The sequence below is a fragment of the Nematocida homosporus genome, assembly GCF_024244095.1.
Source record: "Nematocida homosporus strain JUm1504 chromosome Unknown 4444, whole genome shotgun sequence".
Taxonomy (NCBI): Eukaryota; Fungi; Microsporidia; genus Nematocida; species Nematocida homosporus.
In genome coordinates, this window is record NW_026250688.1 from 109,191 (window position 1) to 126,576 (window position 17,386).

The 17,386-nt window shown below is 41.4% G+C and overlaps 10 protein-coding genes across 10 annotated transcripts; 4 read left to right on the plus strand and 6 right to left on the minus strand.

The window, feature by feature from the left end:
• Positions 1-19: 19 nt before the first annotated feature.
• NEHOM01_0235 (uncharacterized protein) lies at positions 20-562 on the minus strand (the record flags this gene model as incomplete). The annotated part of the gene is made up of 1 exon (XM_051489113.1): positions 20-562. One exon carries the CDS (start codon positions 560-562, stop codon positions 20-22), a length of 543 nt encoding a protein of 180 aa, XP_051345073.1.
• Positions 563-769: 207 nt separating this feature from the next.
• On the plus strand, positions 770-3,736 carry NEHOM01_0236 (structural maintenance of chromosomes protein 5; the record flags this gene model as incomplete). Its single annotated transcript, XM_051489114.1, has 1 exon — positions 770-3,736. The coding sequence occupies one exon, from the start codon at positions 770-772 to the stop codon at positions 3,734-3,736; it is 2,967 nt and encodes a 988-aa protein (XP_051345074.1).
• Positions 3,737-4,876: 1,140 nt separating this feature from the next.
• Positions 4,877-5,380, minus strand: NEHOM01_0237 (uncharacterized protein; the record flags this gene model as incomplete). The annotated part of the gene is made up of 1 exon (XM_051489115.1): positions 4,877-5,380. One exon carries the CDS (start codon positions 5,378-5,380, stop codon positions 4,877-4,879), a length of 504 nt encoding a protein of 167 aa, XP_051345075.1.
• Positions 5,381-5,764: 384 nt separating this feature from the next.
• Positions 5,765-7,486, minus strand: NEHOM01_0238 (uncharacterized protein; the record flags this gene model as incomplete). Its single annotated transcript, XM_051489116.1, has 1 exon — positions 5,765-7,486. The coding sequence occupies one exon, from the start codon at positions 7,484-7,486 to the stop codon at positions 5,765-5,767; it is 1,722 nt and encodes a 573-aa protein (XP_051345076.1).
• A 710-nt stretch (positions 7,487-8,196) lies between these two features.
• Positions 8,197-8,622, plus strand: NEHOM01_0239 (uncharacterized protein; the record flags this gene model as incomplete). The annotated part of the gene is made up of 1 exon (XM_051489117.1): positions 8,197-8,622. One exon carries the CDS (start codon positions 8,197-8,199, stop codon positions 8,620-8,622), a length of 426 nt encoding a protein of 141 aa, XP_051345077.1.
• Positions 8,623-9,070: 448 nt separating this feature from the next.
• On the minus strand, positions 9,071-9,475 carry NEHOM01_0240 (frataxin; the record flags this gene model as incomplete). Its single annotated transcript, XM_051489118.1, has 1 exon — positions 9,071-9,475. One exon carries the CDS (start codon positions 9,473-9,475, stop codon positions 9,071-9,073), a length of 405 nt encoding a protein of 134 aa, XP_051345078.1.
• A 10-nt stretch (positions 9,476-9,485) lies between these two features.
• Positions 9,486-10,853, plus strand: NEHOM01_0241 (tubulin gamma; the record flags this gene model as incomplete). The annotated part of the gene is made up of 1 exon (XM_051489119.1): positions 9,486-10,853. The coding sequence occupies one exon, from the start codon at positions 9,486-9,488 to the stop codon at positions 10,851-10,853; it is 1,368 nt and encodes a 455-aa protein (XP_051345079.1).
• Positions 10,854-11,327: 474 nt separating this feature from the next.
• On the minus strand, positions 11,328-11,843 carry NEHOM01_0242 (coatomer subunit zeta; the record flags this gene model as incomplete). Its single annotated transcript, XM_051489120.1, has 1 exon — positions 11,328-11,843. The coding sequence occupies one exon, from the start codon at positions 11,841-11,843 to the stop codon at positions 11,328-11,330; it is 516 nt and encodes a 171-aa protein (XP_051345080.1).
• Positions 11,844-11,985: 142 nt separating this feature from the next.
• On the minus strand, positions 11,986-14,865 carry NEHOM01_0243 (uncharacterized protein; the record flags this gene model as incomplete). The annotated part of the gene is made up of 1 exon (XM_051489121.1): positions 11,986-14,865. The coding sequence occupies one exon, from the start codon at positions 14,863-14,865 to the stop codon at positions 11,986-11,988; it is 2,880 nt and encodes a 959-aa protein (XP_051345081.1).
• A 95-nt stretch (positions 14,866-14,960) lies between these two features.
• Positions 14,961-17,348, plus strand: NEHOM01_0244 (uncharacterized protein; the record flags this gene model as incomplete). The annotated part of the gene is made up of 1 exon (XM_051489122.1): positions 14,961-17,348. One exon carries the CDS (start codon positions 14,961-14,963, stop codon positions 17,346-17,348), a length of 2,388 nt encoding a protein of 795 aa, XP_051345082.1.
• Between the last annotated feature and the right edge of the window lie 38 nt (positions 17,349-17,386).

Sequence of the window (17,386 nt, forward strand, 5' to 3'; positions counted from 1 at the left end):
TGGCTTTATTGTTGCACAACTACTGCATTTTGCGATTAGCGTGTATTTTTGAATGCTGCATAAGATTATCCGAACGCGAAAACATCTTATTGCAGCCATATACCGGACAGCGGAATGGCCTTTCTCCCGTGTGAATACGGTAGTGTCTTTTTAAGTGCTCAAAGCGCTTGAACGCTTTAAAGCAGTTGGCGTAAGTACAAATAAACGGGCGTGCATCAACATCGTCTTTCTTCTTTTCGGACTTATACTGGAAGAACGGCTTATCGTGTGGCCGCGGCACTGTCTTCTTAGCAAAGACGTGTGCGTCCATGGCCGAAAGGCCGTACTGGGATTCTTCAATGTTGTAGCCAGAGCACATGTCAATGATTTCGCGTGCATAAACATTATTGTAGTCATCTTTAACCTCTTCCGTATGCAAGAGCGTTTGGTTGAAAAGTGTCTCTTGATCCTCAATGCTTTTGAGAATGATCTCCTCTATGTGATTCTGAGCGAGTTTATGCTCTAAATTATGTTTCAGATGGCCATTATTCCCACCAAAGATATTCTCTTCATGCGACTTCATGTTTCAGAATAGCACATTGTATAAGGATGGCTTTATTCAGATATATACCAATAATCGCCCTAGATTTTAAACCAATTATTTTGATTTTTATTGATTGACTACTTAGTTGGTTCTTTTGGCTTGATTAAGTATGGCCTCTTTTACCGCTATCTTATCAGTGCTTTTGATTAGCCCAGGCTTTTTATTCTCTCTTTTTTTTCCGATTACATGTTACAGGCCCATTTATACTCTCTTCGCCTAATTGACTTTCAAAAATATGCTGATGCAACCTTTATCTTTTCCAAACAAGGAAATCTAATCGTTGGTGCCAATGGATCGGGTAAAAGTACAGTAGCAGCAGCAATTGCACTGGCATTAGGAGGTAATACTAAAACCATCGGCAAGAATACACCCGTCCATGAACTCATTAAGTTCGGTTCTTTAAAGAGTATTCTAGATCTCACCATTCACCATTACACCTCAGAAGACTCAACAGACCCCGTACCTATTCGTGTTATCCGTACCATAACACCCAATAGTTCTACTTTCAAAATCAATGATCGTATCGCCACCAATAATGAAGTCAAAGAACTTGCCATTTCACTTGGCATTAGAATTGAGAATTTAGGCCAGTTTTTACCCCAAGACCGAGTCACCGAATTTGCCCTACTATCGGCTGAAGAGCAACTAGAACTCACTCTACAAACATGTGCCCCAGATCTATTGAAGAATAAAAAGACCCTTGAAAGTGCCGATGACCTCTTACTTGTTCAACAAAAACGGACTAAGTTACAGGTGCACGAGATAGAGCAGAAAGAAAGACGGTTGCAGTTCTTAGAGGAAGAGTCCCAAAAACTACGCGAATTACTAGCCCGTAAGGAGAACCTCAAGTACATTCAGGGTAAACTAGTTTGGACCGAGTATGCTACGCTTAAGACTGAGTACGATAAACTGCGCGCCCAGAAAGAAGCTCTGCAAGCCGAGTACACTACAGCCCGGGCCAAGTACGATAAGGAAGAATCTATCTACCACCAAGATCTAAGTAAACACGACTCTTCCATGCGCACTCCTCTTGAAGCTCTCATGAATGCCGCCCAGTTCTCAACCATTGCCGCTCAATTGCGTACACTCGATCAGAAGACCAGCGAAGTAGAGGAAAGGATCCAAGCAGTTCTACAAAGAAAAGACTCACTTCTCCAGGAAAAGGCTAAAGTTCGGGCCTGGATGGATAATACCAAAGAAGTCAAACCACCCCAACCTAAATTCACGACCGATCAAGTCGCCGAGTTAGAACAACTAGAACATGAGATTCGTCACTATAAAATCAAAGATAGTGAGTGGCAAGTCCAAACAGCCGTTAAAGCCACTGAAATGCGCAATGTCGAGTTAGCTCTTAAACAAGAACAAGAGAAAGAGAGTCTAGCTATGGAAAGACTTAAAAGAATGCATCTTGATACCTATACAGCCGTTACACTTATCAAACAAGATAAGCGGCAATGGAAAGTTGATTTACCTGCATTTTTGACCATGACTATTACTAAAGAAGAGTTTACTGATGAAGTAGCTAGTCAATTATCACTTCATGCTCTAACTGCTTTTGTTTGTCATAACCAAGAAGAATTCCATGAGTTCATTGCTGAGTTCAAAGAACGAAGACATTTAGCTATCAATATTGTTGAAAAACAACCAGATACGCAACAAGTCCCCGTTGGTCCTTATTTATCTCCAGAGTATGGTATGGTTTATCTTTCTGAATGTATATCAGCACCAGAAGCTATTGTTGAGTTTTTGAATATCTTCTCTAAACTAGCTTGTATTCCTGTTACTAAGCAGAGTATTAATGAGCCAGAATTCTTCAAAGCCCATCCTAAACTATTCCGGGCCATTGCTAACAAACGAGTTATTGAAATCAAAAGATCTAAGTACACTTCTGATGCCCCACTAGCTATCTACCCCATGCCTAAAGGAATTGATGTAACGAACAAAAAGGCCGATAGTACTCTGAAAGAGAAGTTAGAAGTTCTCCGGGCTGAAAGAGAAACCCGGCGCTTAGAAAGAGAGAAAATGCACCACCAGAAAGACCAACTTGAAGCTCGACTTAAACTGCTTAAAGAGATAAAAGAGGCCGATTTACACCGCCAAGCCACCTATGAACGCCAAAGAAATACGCTTGAGTCCTTAAGACAGCGCGAAGCCCAAATAGATAGTGAATTTACTGATTTTGAAGGACAAGAACAAGTTGAAAATCAATACCTTCTTGATTTCAAAGCCGAAGCCAAACACATCTGGACCCAACTTACTCCCTTTGACTTCCTACCCGCTTTTGAATCTTTTGCCGCCTATGCCAAGCAAACCCATGCCGAAACTGAAAGGCTACGGGCCCAATCACTCGCTCTCGCCCATAGCCAAGATGTACTTCATGGTTTACACCAGCAACTCACCCTCTGCCAATCTTCCTTCACTACTCATGAAAGAACAACCAAAAGCAAGATGAAAGAGGCCGAAACCGTACTGATAGTTAACACTCCCGAGATAAAAGAAAGACTCAAAGCCCTTCCCAGCGATCTACCCACTCTCAGACAAATGCTCGAAGAAGAAAAGGCCCGGATTGAACTCTCCGTAGCCGAACCCGATTCCATCATGGAGTACGAAAGATTCAAGGAAGAACTAGCCGCTCTCCAACGCCAACTCGATCGCACTAAGAAAGAAGAGCAGTATAGTCTTACTCAGAAAAGATCACAAGAATCCCAGCTTAAACAGGAAATCACCACTATTATTGAACAAATTGACCAATACGCCCAAGTCCTTTTCCCATTAGCCGGAGTTCGAGCTTCAATTGCCCCCGACTTCCCAAGTTCACCACGGCGTTGGCAATTACAGTTCAAAGTTCAGTTTAGAGCAGAAGAGAAGTTAGAAGTACTTAGTTCAGGCCGGCAAAGTGGTGGAGAGAAGTGTGTTAGTATTATTCTTTATCTCTTGTCCATGCAAAGACTCACGCCTTCACCTTTTGTCCTAGTTGATGAAATTAACCAAGGAATGGATGTCCACCATGAACGAACTATTCACAGTATTCTTCTAGGCCGTAATTCAGCCCGAGAAGGACAAACTATTGTAATTACGCCAAAACTTGTCTCTCAATTAGAATATGCAGTACAAACTAAAGTCCATGTTATTGTAGAACTACCAGGAGGTTAAATCCGTCGAGTTTTAAGAGATTAAACTATAAAGGGTTGCCCCTATACTTCTCAAGACAAATTGCCGTCCTTGCGCAGGGGCATGCTGATCATCTCAGTTATGTCTTGTAGTGTGGATATTATCCATGGGTCAAAAAAAGGCCAGATATATATTAGTTTGAATTGAGTTTAGTAGTGAGTTGGGTTGAGTTGAATTGGGTTAGGAGTTGGTATTGGGTTGAGTTAATATTGAATTGAGTTGGGTTTGGTATTGGGTGGAGTTAAGTTAGTATTGGGTGGAGTTGAGTTAGTATTAAGTTGGGTTGGGTTGAGTTGAGTTAAGTTGAATTGAGTTTAGTATTAAGTTTAGTATTGGGTGGAGTTGGGTTGAGTTTAGTATTGGGTTGAGTTAAGTTAGTATTAAGTTGTAAGTAGTAGTTTTTGTTCTAATTAGAGCGCTTTGGGGTTTGAATGCAGTAGTTCATTCTAAAGCAACTAGATGCTCAGTTAATAAAGATAATGGTTTATATCTAGTAGTTGTATGAATTGGGTTAGTATTAGATTGGATTGGGTTGGTGTTGGTTAGTATTGGGTTATCTATTTACAGGTGAAATAACACCTTGATCTTTAACTATATCTAACTGTAGTGCTGTCATACGACCACTACCCAATACCAACACAATACTACCACAATACCAATACGATCAACTTGATCAACCTGATCTCTGGTAAGCTACGCACTACTTAGTACACACTAGTTACTACACACTACTTACTAACACTACACTCAGTACGAAGTCATCTTATTCCAACACAGCCATATTTATCTAATAAACGGGTACCGATGTTCGGATCAAGGAATGTCTTTAATGAAGTATGTATTAGTTAAGATGGACTTTGTATTGGGTTAGTATACTAAATCTACCTAACTCTAATACCAGCAGAATACTAACTTAACTCAACTCAACCTAACACCAACTCAACTCAACTCAACTCAACTCAACCCAACTCAATACTAAACTAAACTAAACCACCCTATTCTTTATTCTCTATTGGCTTTGGGTCTATGCTAGTAGTGAGCTAAATTAGCATCCTTTGCTAGCTGATGGCCCTACCTTCTTGAGTAGCGCATCGGACAGTTGGTTGCTAGTTAGCAGTGGGCTTACTTGCGGGCTGGCTCGTTCTGGCCAGTTTTGTTGCATTCCCCGTTGCAGTTGCTGTCCTGGCAGTCCTTGGCATGTGCTCCGCAGTTACCGTTCTGGCAATTGGCTTTGCCGCAGTTTCCATCTTTACATTCGCCTGGGGCACAGCCGCTAGCGCACTTCTTGCCACAGTCCTTGTCACCGCAGGGACCTTCCTTGCAGCACTCATTTTGGCAGTTCTCGTCGGTGCAACCTCCATTGCTGCATGAGGGGCAGTTGCTCTTCTCGCAGTTTCCATTGCTGCAGATGCACTCTTCCTTGTTGTTCGGGTTGGCCATTCCTTGCTTGGCGTTAGGGTTGGCTTCCATGGCTTGGTTGCTTTGTTGTCTTTTGGCCGCCTCCATCTTGTTGTTCTTTTCAGCCTCTTTCTTCTCCTCGGCACTGCTGCAGGCGACTGAAGTAGTGTAGAAGGCAATAATAATGGCTATAATTGAAAGCATGTAAATTGTTTGTACTCGGTTCATTGTGCTTTCCTTAATTCGCTTTCTCTTTATACTTTACAAGATCAATATCTTGTTTTTTGATTGGTTACTTTTCTAATCACAGCTAGCCACTCTCTGCGATTAACCTACCACAACTAAGATATCAACCACTCCTAGGACTTCATCTGATAAGTATTCCTGCCAACCATCTAACTCTATCTAATCACACCAACCCAACACTAACTCAATTCAACCTAATATTAAACCAACCCAACTCAATACCAATCCCAAACCAAACCAACCCACCCCAATTGTAAGTATATAGTCTACAGTACTAACTAAACTCAACTCAACTCAACTTAACCCAACTCAACTCAACTTAACCCAACTCAACTCAACTCAATACTAACTAAACTCAACTTAATACTAATTTGTATCTACCTGTGCTAAATACTTCAAAATATCTGTTATCTGGATAATACTCTTCTGTGAAACATAATCTGGCTGCACGGTCGTCTTGTCCGTGAAAACCATAATGTCTGAATCATAATTCTCTTGTGAGACCTCTGGAACAATCTCGCCGCCGCCATTTGCAATGAGCTTCTCAAACTTGTACCTCTCTTTCTCAACTAGCATACAAACTCTCCACCCAGTAAAGGCCGCTTGGCCGCTCTCTTCTTTGCGCTCTTTCCACCTAGGCGCGGCCTGAATCAGCTTCTTAACTAGGCGCTCGTTCTTCCCGACATCGACTCGAATGTCTCGATCCAATAAAGAATAGTCCTCTGCTCGTGTATATGCACTCTTCTTTAAGTCATCAATAATTCGGTAGTCCACGAGTTTTACTCCAGTTGCTACAGCTGATAGAAACTTTAAGGACAAGTTGATACTTCCCACTACTAAATGAGTGCACTCAGTTGAAAATTCCTGAGTGTCCAGCACAACTGCACCTTTTCCCGTCAATATCGCCTCTGCTTCCTTCTTCAACTCGTCTCCTACTCCAGTAAACTGCACTGTCCAGCCGCAGAGGTCTTCTTTGGCCCGACTTAGTAGAATTCTCTTCCTTTCTGGCTTGATCACCAGTCCACTACCGGGCAGCTGGCCAGTATATCCTGTTGCCGATGGCTCCTTTACTCGGGCCATATGGTAAATACACTGGTCCAGCCATTCAATTGGACAGGTGCTTATCCGGTACTTCTCAAGTAGTAACTTCTTCTGCACACTCTCTATCTTGCCTCGACTTTCCACAATACAATGACTGACCTGACTGCCCATTTGTCCGACTACTTTACCCCCTAAGGCCTTTACTTTGTTCGCTGTTTTGAGACCTTCACTTTTACCCACTACCAAGTAAGTTGTCATGCGCCCTAAGGGCAGACTGGGTAGCTCTTCATCCACAAGTCGGTATGGCTCGGGTGATAGTAATACTCCCATTTCTGCACTATCTAAAATCCACTGGTACCGCACTGCATTCTTCTCGCGCTTACTCCCAGTAAAATACACTACATGGTCTACGTCACTCCCACGCCTTTGCACGCGATTACCGCCATGCTCGACAATTACCTGCCGCACCAAAGAATGAATGGGTAAACTTCCTTCAAAATAGAATAGCAGTCCATTGAATATCTCTTCTTTTGCTTGGTCAGGACTGGAAATTGCATCATATCGCACTGGCTTCTCAGTCTTTTCCAGTCGGTTCAAGAAGACATCCTCAGCGGCCACAATGGGAATTCCATTCTCACGGGCATATTCGGTTTTTAAGCTGGCCAGGGACTTACTGCTCACGACAAGAAAGTCGCACACACGTGTCAGTGCTGGTGTATAGGTTGCTCCTTGCAGCCGAAAGTAGTTAATGAAGACGGGATTGGTAATGCCTGTGGTACTAAAGAAGCACCCTTCATACCGCCGCAATTCATATCTCATAATACTCTTCTCACACAACGAAGTATACACCCAGGCCACATTAATCACGGGAATTCCCCATTTATCCGCTAATACTCGCTTATCCGAAAAGAAGTTCCGCGATGCCAGTAGATAGGCCGTTTCAAAAGACATACTTTCAGAGAGCACAAACAAGCTCCCAACAAACAACTCTTGGATCAAACTCTTCTCGGCTATCGATAGTCCTGTTGTTGTAAACTGAATCTGCATAGAATACTACCCAAAAAAGAAAATGTCTATACTTACTCTCCATATCCGATCGCATCCTACCTTATCCCAGCTCTAATCCATCCAATTTATTGCACTAGTACTTTATCTTTATTACTCCAGGTATATCTTATCATTGGCCGTCTCACTATTATTTGCTACTAAAACCAAAACCAAAAGACAAATCAAGCCTTTCATTTCAAAATTCAGACTACTTATTCTTCCTTTTATTTACATATCTAGTAAGTAAATGAGTCAACCCAAAGTCACAAAACAAGTACCTAAATTCAAACATGCATCTCAGCTGAGTGTGATATTAAGCTGGGTGAAAGTCTTATGTGCTCACACCCATTATTTTAATAGTCTTAATAAATTTCCTTTTTAGGAAATGATCAGTGTTATTCCCATGCGAAAATTTCCTTTTTAGGAAATTTATTACAACAAGTCCCATTTAAACAGTTTACAACCGAACCGATAAGAAGACTAACTAGCCAGTCCGTAGAGTCTGTCATGAATTCCCAGACCACAATCAGTTACAACCAGTAAATAAATATGCTTAAATTTAATAGATTCAGTTCGTAATGTGCCAGTATTTAGCTATAATTTAAGATATTACACCAGAAGTATACTAAAACCGGCCACCAAAACCGTTAGATTGGATTAGAAAGTCTGGCAACTACTTTCCATAATTAGTAAGCAAAAATTTACCTATTATGGCCTCTGAAGCTTTGAAACGACGCGCGAAAAACAACAACAAGGTCCTTAAGAGTTTACTAACGAAGATAGTAGCAAGCAACATAGTCGCTTTCCTCTTTCGTTTTCTCTTCTACAAACAGGCCTTTTCAGTCATAGGAATAACCACTTTTCTACTTGAAGTAGCCATGTATGTTCTAATTAGGAAGCTATCTACTTATAAGGTAATCAAAAGATCAGATAAGCTAGAAGTAGTTTCAGAAGGAGCTGATTTAAGTGTTCGTGGTGCCATGCACTTTTTGATTGATATCGTCTATATTTCGATAACCGCCAAATTACTATCCATTATCATACATAGGAAAGCCTGGATGATCTTCCTATTGATTCCAGCATCAGGATACTACGAGATCTTCATGCGTCGTGACACTCGTCACCGACATAAATAGATAAACTAGGTTAGCTTTGATTGGTGTATTTCTTATTACCTTATTTCATATTGAGTTAGTATTATGTGAGTATTATGTGAGTATTGTATTGAATGATGTTAGTATCAAGTTAGTATTCTGTGAGTATTATGTGAGTATTGTATTGGATGGTGTTAGTATGAAGTCAAGTTAGTATTATGTGAATATTAAGTTAGTATTAAGTTAGTATCAAGTTAAGTCAGGTTAGTATTAAGTTAGTATTATGTGAGTATTAAGTGAGTATCAAGTTAAGTCAAGTTAGTATTCTGTGTGTATTAAGTGAGTATTATGTGAGTATCAAGTTAAGTCAAGTTAGTATTCTGTGAGTATTCTGTGAGTATTAAGTTAGTAGTTCTATCAAACACCAACCCAATAGTTATATCAATTACTTACTAGTTCTATTTATTATTGACTGAGTACTACCTACTACTTACTCCAATCCCACGCTCTCTTTCTTAACTTTACTAACCCGATTATTATTAGCCATCTCATTGGTAAGATTATCGTTACGAGTACTAAGACCATGACTAGCTAAGGAGCTAGTTAGTTCATTAGATAAAAAGCTAAACAGAGCATCTCCTGAACGGTTAAGCCAACTAATAGGCGCATCACTAGGATGACCACGAAAATGATGTGGACCACTTACTGGTGAAGACAACCAAATCTCTCTTTTAGGAGGCTGCCGACTAAGAACATAAGTACCTAATAATGGAAAAACAGCAGTTACAACCCCACTACTCTTTTGCACATCTCCACCAAGACTTTCCATCAAATCAAAAGCTCGGTCAAGTAGAGAAGTAGAGATAGAGTTATAGGTGGATTCAAGCAAGACCATAAAATTTTTAATGGGGAATCTCATAACACTACAAATCGGCCAGTGTGGCAACCAGATAGGGGCTGAATTTTGGGATCGGATCTGTTTAGAACACGGTATTTCCAACTCCGGCGTTGTGACAGCTAAAATTGAAAGAGATAGAAAAGATGTCTTTTTCTACGAATCTAGCGATGGGCGCTTCTTCCCAAGGAGTTTACTGATTGATCTAGAGCCCCGTGTCGTAACGGCAATTGCTCAGGAGCGACCAGGACTATTCTCACCCGAAAGTTTTTGGATCGGTAGTGAAGGCGGTGGAGCAGGAAATGTTTGGGCTACAGGCTACCAAAGAGGCCGAGAGAATGCTGAAGGACTACTAGAACTCGTTCAGCGTGAAGCCGAAAGTTGTGACTCTTTGGATGGTCTTATAATCTTTCATGCCGTAGGAGGTGGCACAGGTTCAGGATTAGGTTCATTTATACTAGAAGAGTTAAGAGAACGTCTGCCTAAGAAGGCTCTTCAAACAGTTTCAATCTTCCCTAATAATGAAGAGGTAAGTGATGCAGTAGTTCAGCCGTACAATACAGTACTGGCTTTACGACGACTAAAAGAGTGTGTAGATGGAGTGGTGGCTATGGATAATGGGGCTTTATCTCGAGTGGTTGGTGATGCTTTAAAAGTCTCTTCCCCGACTTTTGTTCATACTAACCGACTGGCTTCAGCTGTAGTTGCGGCTGCTACGGGTACTTTGCGCTTCCCTGGCAGTCGGTTTAATGATTTAGCTACTTTACTATCAATGGCTGCCCCTGTGCCTGGCTGCCACTTTTTAGTCCCTTCTTATTCGCCCTTAGTAGAGCCAGGAGCAGTTGTAGTTCGTAAAACGACTTGTTTAGATGTACAACGCCGACTAGTTCAGCCTAAATCACGACTAGTTACTTTTGAAGAGAGTGAGTCTAATTATATGCTAGCTGCAGTTAATATCATGACGGGTGTAGATGCCATGGAGATTGAAAAAAGTATGGTCCGATTACGTCAGAAAGGGAGTTTACGTTTTGCCCCTTGGGCTCCAGCATCGATTCAAGTTGGTATTAATCAGGCAGCCGATCAAAATGTCTCTGGGTTGTTGCTCAGTAATACGACTGGGATTGGTCGGGCCTTACAAAGAATTGCTTCGCAGTACGATAGGTTGAAGAAGCGCAATGCCTTTCTGGATATGTATCGCCGGGAAGGTCAGGAATATGTTGAGGAGTTTGAGCCGGCTCGTGAATCTTTGCAATGGGTGATTGATGAGTACCGCCGGGCCGAATGTTCAGACTACCCCACCCGCACAAGTTTCCCAGGTCCTGAAGAGTCGGTGGTAGAAAGAGTATCAGATACGTCGATAAGTCCATGTCCTCAATAAACACAAAGTAGTTAGTATTGTCTTGAGTTGAGTTAAGTTAAGTTTGTTTTGGGTTTGGGTTGAGTTGAGTTGAGTTGAGTTAAGTTATGTTTAGTTTGGGTTAAGTAAGTTGAGTTTAGTTTAGTTTGTGTTAAGTTAAGTTAGGATAAGATAAGATAAAGATAAGATAGGATAAGATAAGATAAGATAAGATTAAATCAAAATCAAGTTAAGTTTATATTAGATTGTTTACCAAATCTACAAAGTCTACTAAATCTATCAAATGCACTAAATCTAGCCTAAGTAACATGGACTAGTTTCTACTGAATGTTTATGACGAAATTTGGTACTTTCACCAGCTGAATAATGAAAACTCAAAGACTTCATAGCTGATAATAGACTAGGTAGTAATATAGACAGTGATTCATATTTATTGGGCTGGGTATGGGAACCAGGCTAGTTAACTCAGATGGTCCAATCAGATCTACAAACAGGTTACTTCTTGAACCAAGAACTGGCAAAGGACTTTTGGGCTTTTTTGAACGCACTAGAGAACTTGGAAGGAATTGGCATAGCTTCAAGTCCCTCAAAGGTTCGCTTGGGAATCCTTTCTACAATATCAGTGGTGGAGTCAGAGATAAGAACGTTTTTGTAGATAAAAGAGTCAAGAACAAGAAAGACTTCGTCATAGTGTTTGGTCAGAGACTTTTGGGTCAGCGGGCCTTTAATAGCTTTGACAATAGCAGAATAGAAGGCATCTAGAGCATTGAAGAGCATGATTTCGTTTTCAGTAATGGGGGCATACAATAAGAGATAGACGTCTTCAACAGCTTTGTAAAGAACAAGGTGTGAGTCGAATAAAAGAATGTTTCCTTCAGTCTCTTTAGCTTTGTTGAACATTTTGACCTCAAGTTCTTTGGTTTCTGCTGAGATCGAAAGTGGGGTACCTAAAAGACGAATTCCACCTTCACCAATGATAGCAAGTCCGTAAACTATTTCCAAAGATGACATAAACAAACATAAAAAAGAAATGGGTTATGTATTGAGTTAGCATTGCACTGAGTTAGTATGGGCTGGGGTGGTGTTGTGTTTTGATTGGGGTTGTTTCTCGTATACCTATCTTGTCTTTTGATTTTCCTTTTTGAGATGAGATTTAGATGATTTCGGGGAATGAGTTGTTAAAGCGTTGGGTGGATTTTTGATATTCCTGAACAAGTCGTGATTCTTGTTTGAGGTCATTAGAGATGGGAACGCCTACTTTAGCGAAGAGAAGAAGGAGTTCGGCCCGTTCGTCTGAAGTAATCTCAGTACAGACTCGGAAGAAGGCGTCTTTGAGCTCTTGGATGTTGCCTTTCTGGGAGAAGATAAGAGTGAGAAGAGAAAGGGAGAGTCCATCAAATGTAGTCAGATCGGTTTCTAAAGCAATATCTGGGGCAGCCGAACAGTCGCAATAAAGGAACTTGGCTTGGGCTTTAATCTCATTATTACTGGCGGCCATTTGCTTACTCGCGAATTTGAGCAGGTTTTGGTTGGTTTCACTGGAGAGGGTGACATTCTTTTTGAAGTAGGAGAGGATGGCTAAGAGAAAGGCCATGAACTTATCAGTAAGAGAGACGGCAGCTGGAAGTGCAATAAGTGCATTGACAAACTTATCTGAAATTGGGGTGTCATTGATTTTGGCTAAGAAAGAAACAATAATCTTGCGGCGCTGCGTATCGATATTTTGGGCTGTTTTGGAAAGTTTGTGGAACTCTTTGATACTATTGTGAGTCTTGAGTTTGTCAGTGCCGAGTCGTTTGAAGACGGTCTCTTCGATAATTGAGTACTCTTCTTCTTGGGTCTCTGGATTAAGAACCTTCTTCTCTTTCATGTTGACCCGGAAAGTGTCGTAGCCTTGCTGGCCCTTCTCAAGTTGCTTGGTTTCAAGTTGAGCGGCATGAATGGCAGTGAGGTCAATTTCCGTGAGAAAAAGAGAGGCAATCGTCTCGCGCACGATGGGTTTAGCTTCAATGTAGTCTTTAGGAATACGGGAGGCTTTACTGCCCTCTTTCTGCTCGGCTTCGGTATAGAAGCCATCAAGTTCCATGAGTTTACGCGCCAAAAGAGCTAAGGCTTCTTTATGGCATTGGCTAATTAGGATACCCACACACTCTTTAAGTGAGCAGGCGAACTGAGGATTCTTGACGTACTTGGGAAGAGTAATAAGAAAGATAGCATCGTAGATGTAGCCATTAGTTAGAAAGGCCGAAATACTTGGCATTTCAAAGATATCCACTACAGCCGCAATATTAGAGATAAGCCCGATAGGTGCCCGAAGACCGAGTATATCGTTAGCCAGAAGACCAGGCTCCGGCCGAGCAACCGATTCTCTGGCCAAGTACCCAATTGTCTTCCACTTTTCAGCCATCACGGTCTCCTTTAGTATATTAAGATCAGGATGCTTCTCTTCATTCTGGTCCTTAGTTGGAACCGCAACTTGACTAACCAGCTCAAAGTATTGCGCGTAAGGAATTGTGTTCACTGCCGCCGCATGGGATAGATAAACCACCAAATGCCCCAGCTTAATTTGGGCAACCAAATAAAGAAGAGAGTCATAAGATACGCGTTTCTTCCACTCGCTACTAGCTTTGATGTTCTTAGCCGTGGTTTTGTAGAGGTGTTCCAAAGCCGAGGCAAAGACCAAGTGTCGTTGGGGGTCCATAGTAACATTGTTTAAATGGTCACCACTGCCACTGGACAAGTCTTGCTCACCAAGCTGGGCACTAGCACTAGAAGAGTCTGAATTACCCTCAACCTGGTCAGTATACTCCACATCTTCCATTTCCGGAATGATCTGCACATGGCCCTGCTCCTGCACAGTCCTCTTCTCAACCCGGTTACTGACCTTCTCGGCATCCATCGGGCCTGTTTTACTCGTAATCGTACGATTAATGATTGCATTGGCTAAACTCGCAATTGCATCGATTATATCAGTGATTTCATCCGCCGCAAAGGTTTCACATGCCTCCTCAGTAAAGACATTAGCAAAGTAAGTAAAGTAAGTGACTGTTGATCCAAAATCATCATCAAATGCATCCGGATGGGCCAAAAGCAAAGCCCAAATTGCACGCGCAATACTAGCCGTATTCTTCTCAACTGTGTTCCCAGATGCATACTCCTGCAACTTAGCAAACATCGGCTCTAACGGTTTCATAGCTAAGTTGCGATCATTAATCGTGTACATCAGCGAATAAATCACCTTACGATCGTACGCCTGCAAAAGAATACCAGCCGCCACCTCTTTATAATAGGCCACTACATGTCCTTTCCCGTACAACCCCACTATAGCCTCCCTCATCTCCGGAGTCTGGTTCAACTCTCCTACCAGCCCAAAAGAAGTCTCAATTCGCACATCATACTTCACCTTCGTTTTGAACAACGACCAGACAATAGAGGAATAAGGAATCGTTTCGGTATAGATCTGCCGAAAACTCTTCACCAATAAACTCAACTGTTTCACACACTTATTTGATAAAAAGAGCTCTTCCGTTGCCAAATAAGGAAACAAAAACAAAGCAATATACGGACTCTCAGCCCGGCGCATAATCTGCATAAACAGACTCTCCATCGACTCAGCACTCATCCGACTCGTCACCTTCGCCAACTTCTCCACCTTCTCCATATAATTCCGGTTCTGGCAGTACCTTAAAGTCAACTTATCCACCAGTAATTTAGCCCGGCCTAAATCCTGCGGTCTTTCCCGCTGCTGTTTCCCACCCAACTTCTCCTCCTCCAATTCCGGCTGAGGCTCTAACTTCCGCGATAAGGAAGTCCCATAAAGACTGTCCTGAGTCTCCAGAAAGTTCTTAGTAATCTTCTTAACCACCGGCTGCGACCTATCTAAAGACGCCCCAACTTTAATTTCACGTTCAGCAATCTTAAGAGTTTCGCCATTGTTTTTGATTGTTGTTTCTTTAGTCGCAAGATTCTCTCTAACCACACGCCCGTCCTCCTTCTTCTCTCGGGAGATAGATACATTCTTCTTACTTCCCATTCACCCCCTAATCTCCACTAAACCCTTAAATTAGAACTCCAAAACGTATCAGAATCTCTACCAATTATATAATAGCTTCTATTTTTTATTTGTACATGAAAGTTCGTCTCTCTCTTTCTGATTCTACTAAGCATCTGATAGTCCGTTTTCCTAAATCCGTGCTCGAAATTGACGAATCACCCAAAATCTGCCTATCTAAGCTCATTCGCTCTAAAATTCAATTCATCCTTAATTCAATCTACAGTATACTATCTAGCGATACCAAAGAACAAGAAAAACGCCGTAAGATTATTCGCTTGTACATGCGCGAGTCCAACGAACTAGTTAAACTCCTAGCAGCCACTTTAGCTGCTAAGTACTTCGCACCCATTGGTATGCTCGAATCAAAGACCTTTCGCGTCCAGAAGTACAACACTGAGCAAGAACAGTTGGCTGACCAGCTAGTTTATAAATGCAACGAGTTAAGAATGCAAGTTTCTTCCAGTTATGATATTGAAAGGGCGATTGATGTTCTGGGTCGTGGTCTTACAGACTTTCCCAGTTCAGTTGAGACACTTTCAGAATCTCTGGTCCGACCTACTCCACCAGTACAGTCCTTTAGTCGGATTGAGCAGATGCTGAAGATGCATGCCCAACGCGCGGGTATTTGGAAATCAGCCGAAGTAAGTTATACGGTTAAGGATGGCCAGTTGATCTTAGAGTCTTATGGGTTCTGTACTACTCTAATTCTTCATGCCGATGCTGAATCTCCTCAATGGCACATTCTTTCTATTACGTCATTAGAACATGAAGGGAGGACTATCTCTCCTAAAGCCATTCGGGGCAGCAACTTACTTAAAGAGGTTTTAGGAGTCACTAAGTATGCTAAAGTTGTCTTAGAAGCCGAAAGTATGTTCAAAACTTTGAAAGAGATAGCGGAAAAACGTGTTTTTGAAATTGAAGTTACAGGTACAACAAAAGAATTTCAAGCTTCTATCTTTGGTATGTTTAAAGTCCAGGTTAGTATTAAGAAGAACTGGAATGGTCCGACTTTAATGGCTATCTTTCGCCATCTTTCTGAAGAGAAGCTTTTTAAAGATAAGATTTTGGAACGGGTTGTAAGTGAGATTAATCAACACTTAAAGAAGGAGTACTCTCCTAATATGGTTTTCTCTCTTTCTCGTGGTCTGTTTTGTGGTGAGCATCCAATTGCTAGTTTTAAAGAACTCCAGAATGAAAACTTCCTTGATAGAAACCGACCTAAAGCCTGGCAAGTCCCAGGTACACTTTGTAAAGAAAAGGTCTCTATTATGGTAGATGGTTCAGCCCTTCAAACCAATTTGTTTCTTAAAGATAGTTCAAATGATTTCTTAGCTCTTCTCTGGGATACACCCCAACAGACTTTACGACTCTTCTACGGCACTGACCATCATAACCAACTACCTACAGCTACTGAACTTCCTATTAATCCTTCTGAAACTGCTTCTTTCTATCTTGAAACCAAACAACAAACCAAAACCCAAATAGATCTTATTACGCAACGCCCCAGACAATTACTTACTCTGATTGGTGCCTACCAAACAATCTTATCTCTTAAACATACTAAGGTTAAAATTGCCTTAGATACTAGTCTGCACCTTATTCTGAACAATCTAGTTAGTATCCAAATAGAAGGTAAAGATAGTGATAAAAACATCACTGAAATCATTGGACCAAAAGTCTGTATTAAGGACCGTATGAACAAGAAAGAAGCTATCGCCCTTTTCTGGATTACTGTCTTACTACAAGGCATGATTTCTAACCAACAGATTTTCTTAGCTGAACAGTATCGCTCTATCATTGTTTCCGGATCAATTAACCACCCTAAACATACTGGTGAAAACGAACTCGTCTTTCTGAAAGAACAAACTCACTTTGCTTTACATTATGTGCGTGGCAGTTTACGTTGCTCATCCGATCATCCTATTATTACAGCTTGGGTTCATTCTATCTTATCTTCACAAGCGGCAGAAGGATTTCTTCACTTATTCTACTACCAGAACGTACTTACCTTCCCACGCTTAATTAGTACTATTCCTGTTCATGGTCTGCTAGGTGGATCTTTAAAACATACGTGTCAAACAGCACTTATCTATGAGATTGGAGAGACAATCAATTTATTTTGGACGGGTGGATCTAATCAAGCTCTAGCCAGTGCTTTTTACGATCTGGATAAATTATCAGCAACCGAAACCAGTTGCAGTTTTAGTCGGAAACACCTACATCTTTTCCTAGAGCGAATCAGTCTCTTACTATCTCAGGAAAGACTTACTCGATTTGGCGAGATCTTTACAGTTGAAACGGAAAAGGAACAAGCCTTATTCCGTCTCTCCTACCGAGATGGACTTATATGTACTAAAGCTGAAGGCAATGCTCCAGACCACATTCGAACTATCATGGAAAGAGATCCAGACCCGGAAAAGACCCTTTTCGACCAAGGGATTTTTATCTATCCTAATGGGTAAGTATTTCTTAAAGCTATAAATCACTTGAAGTTTGACGA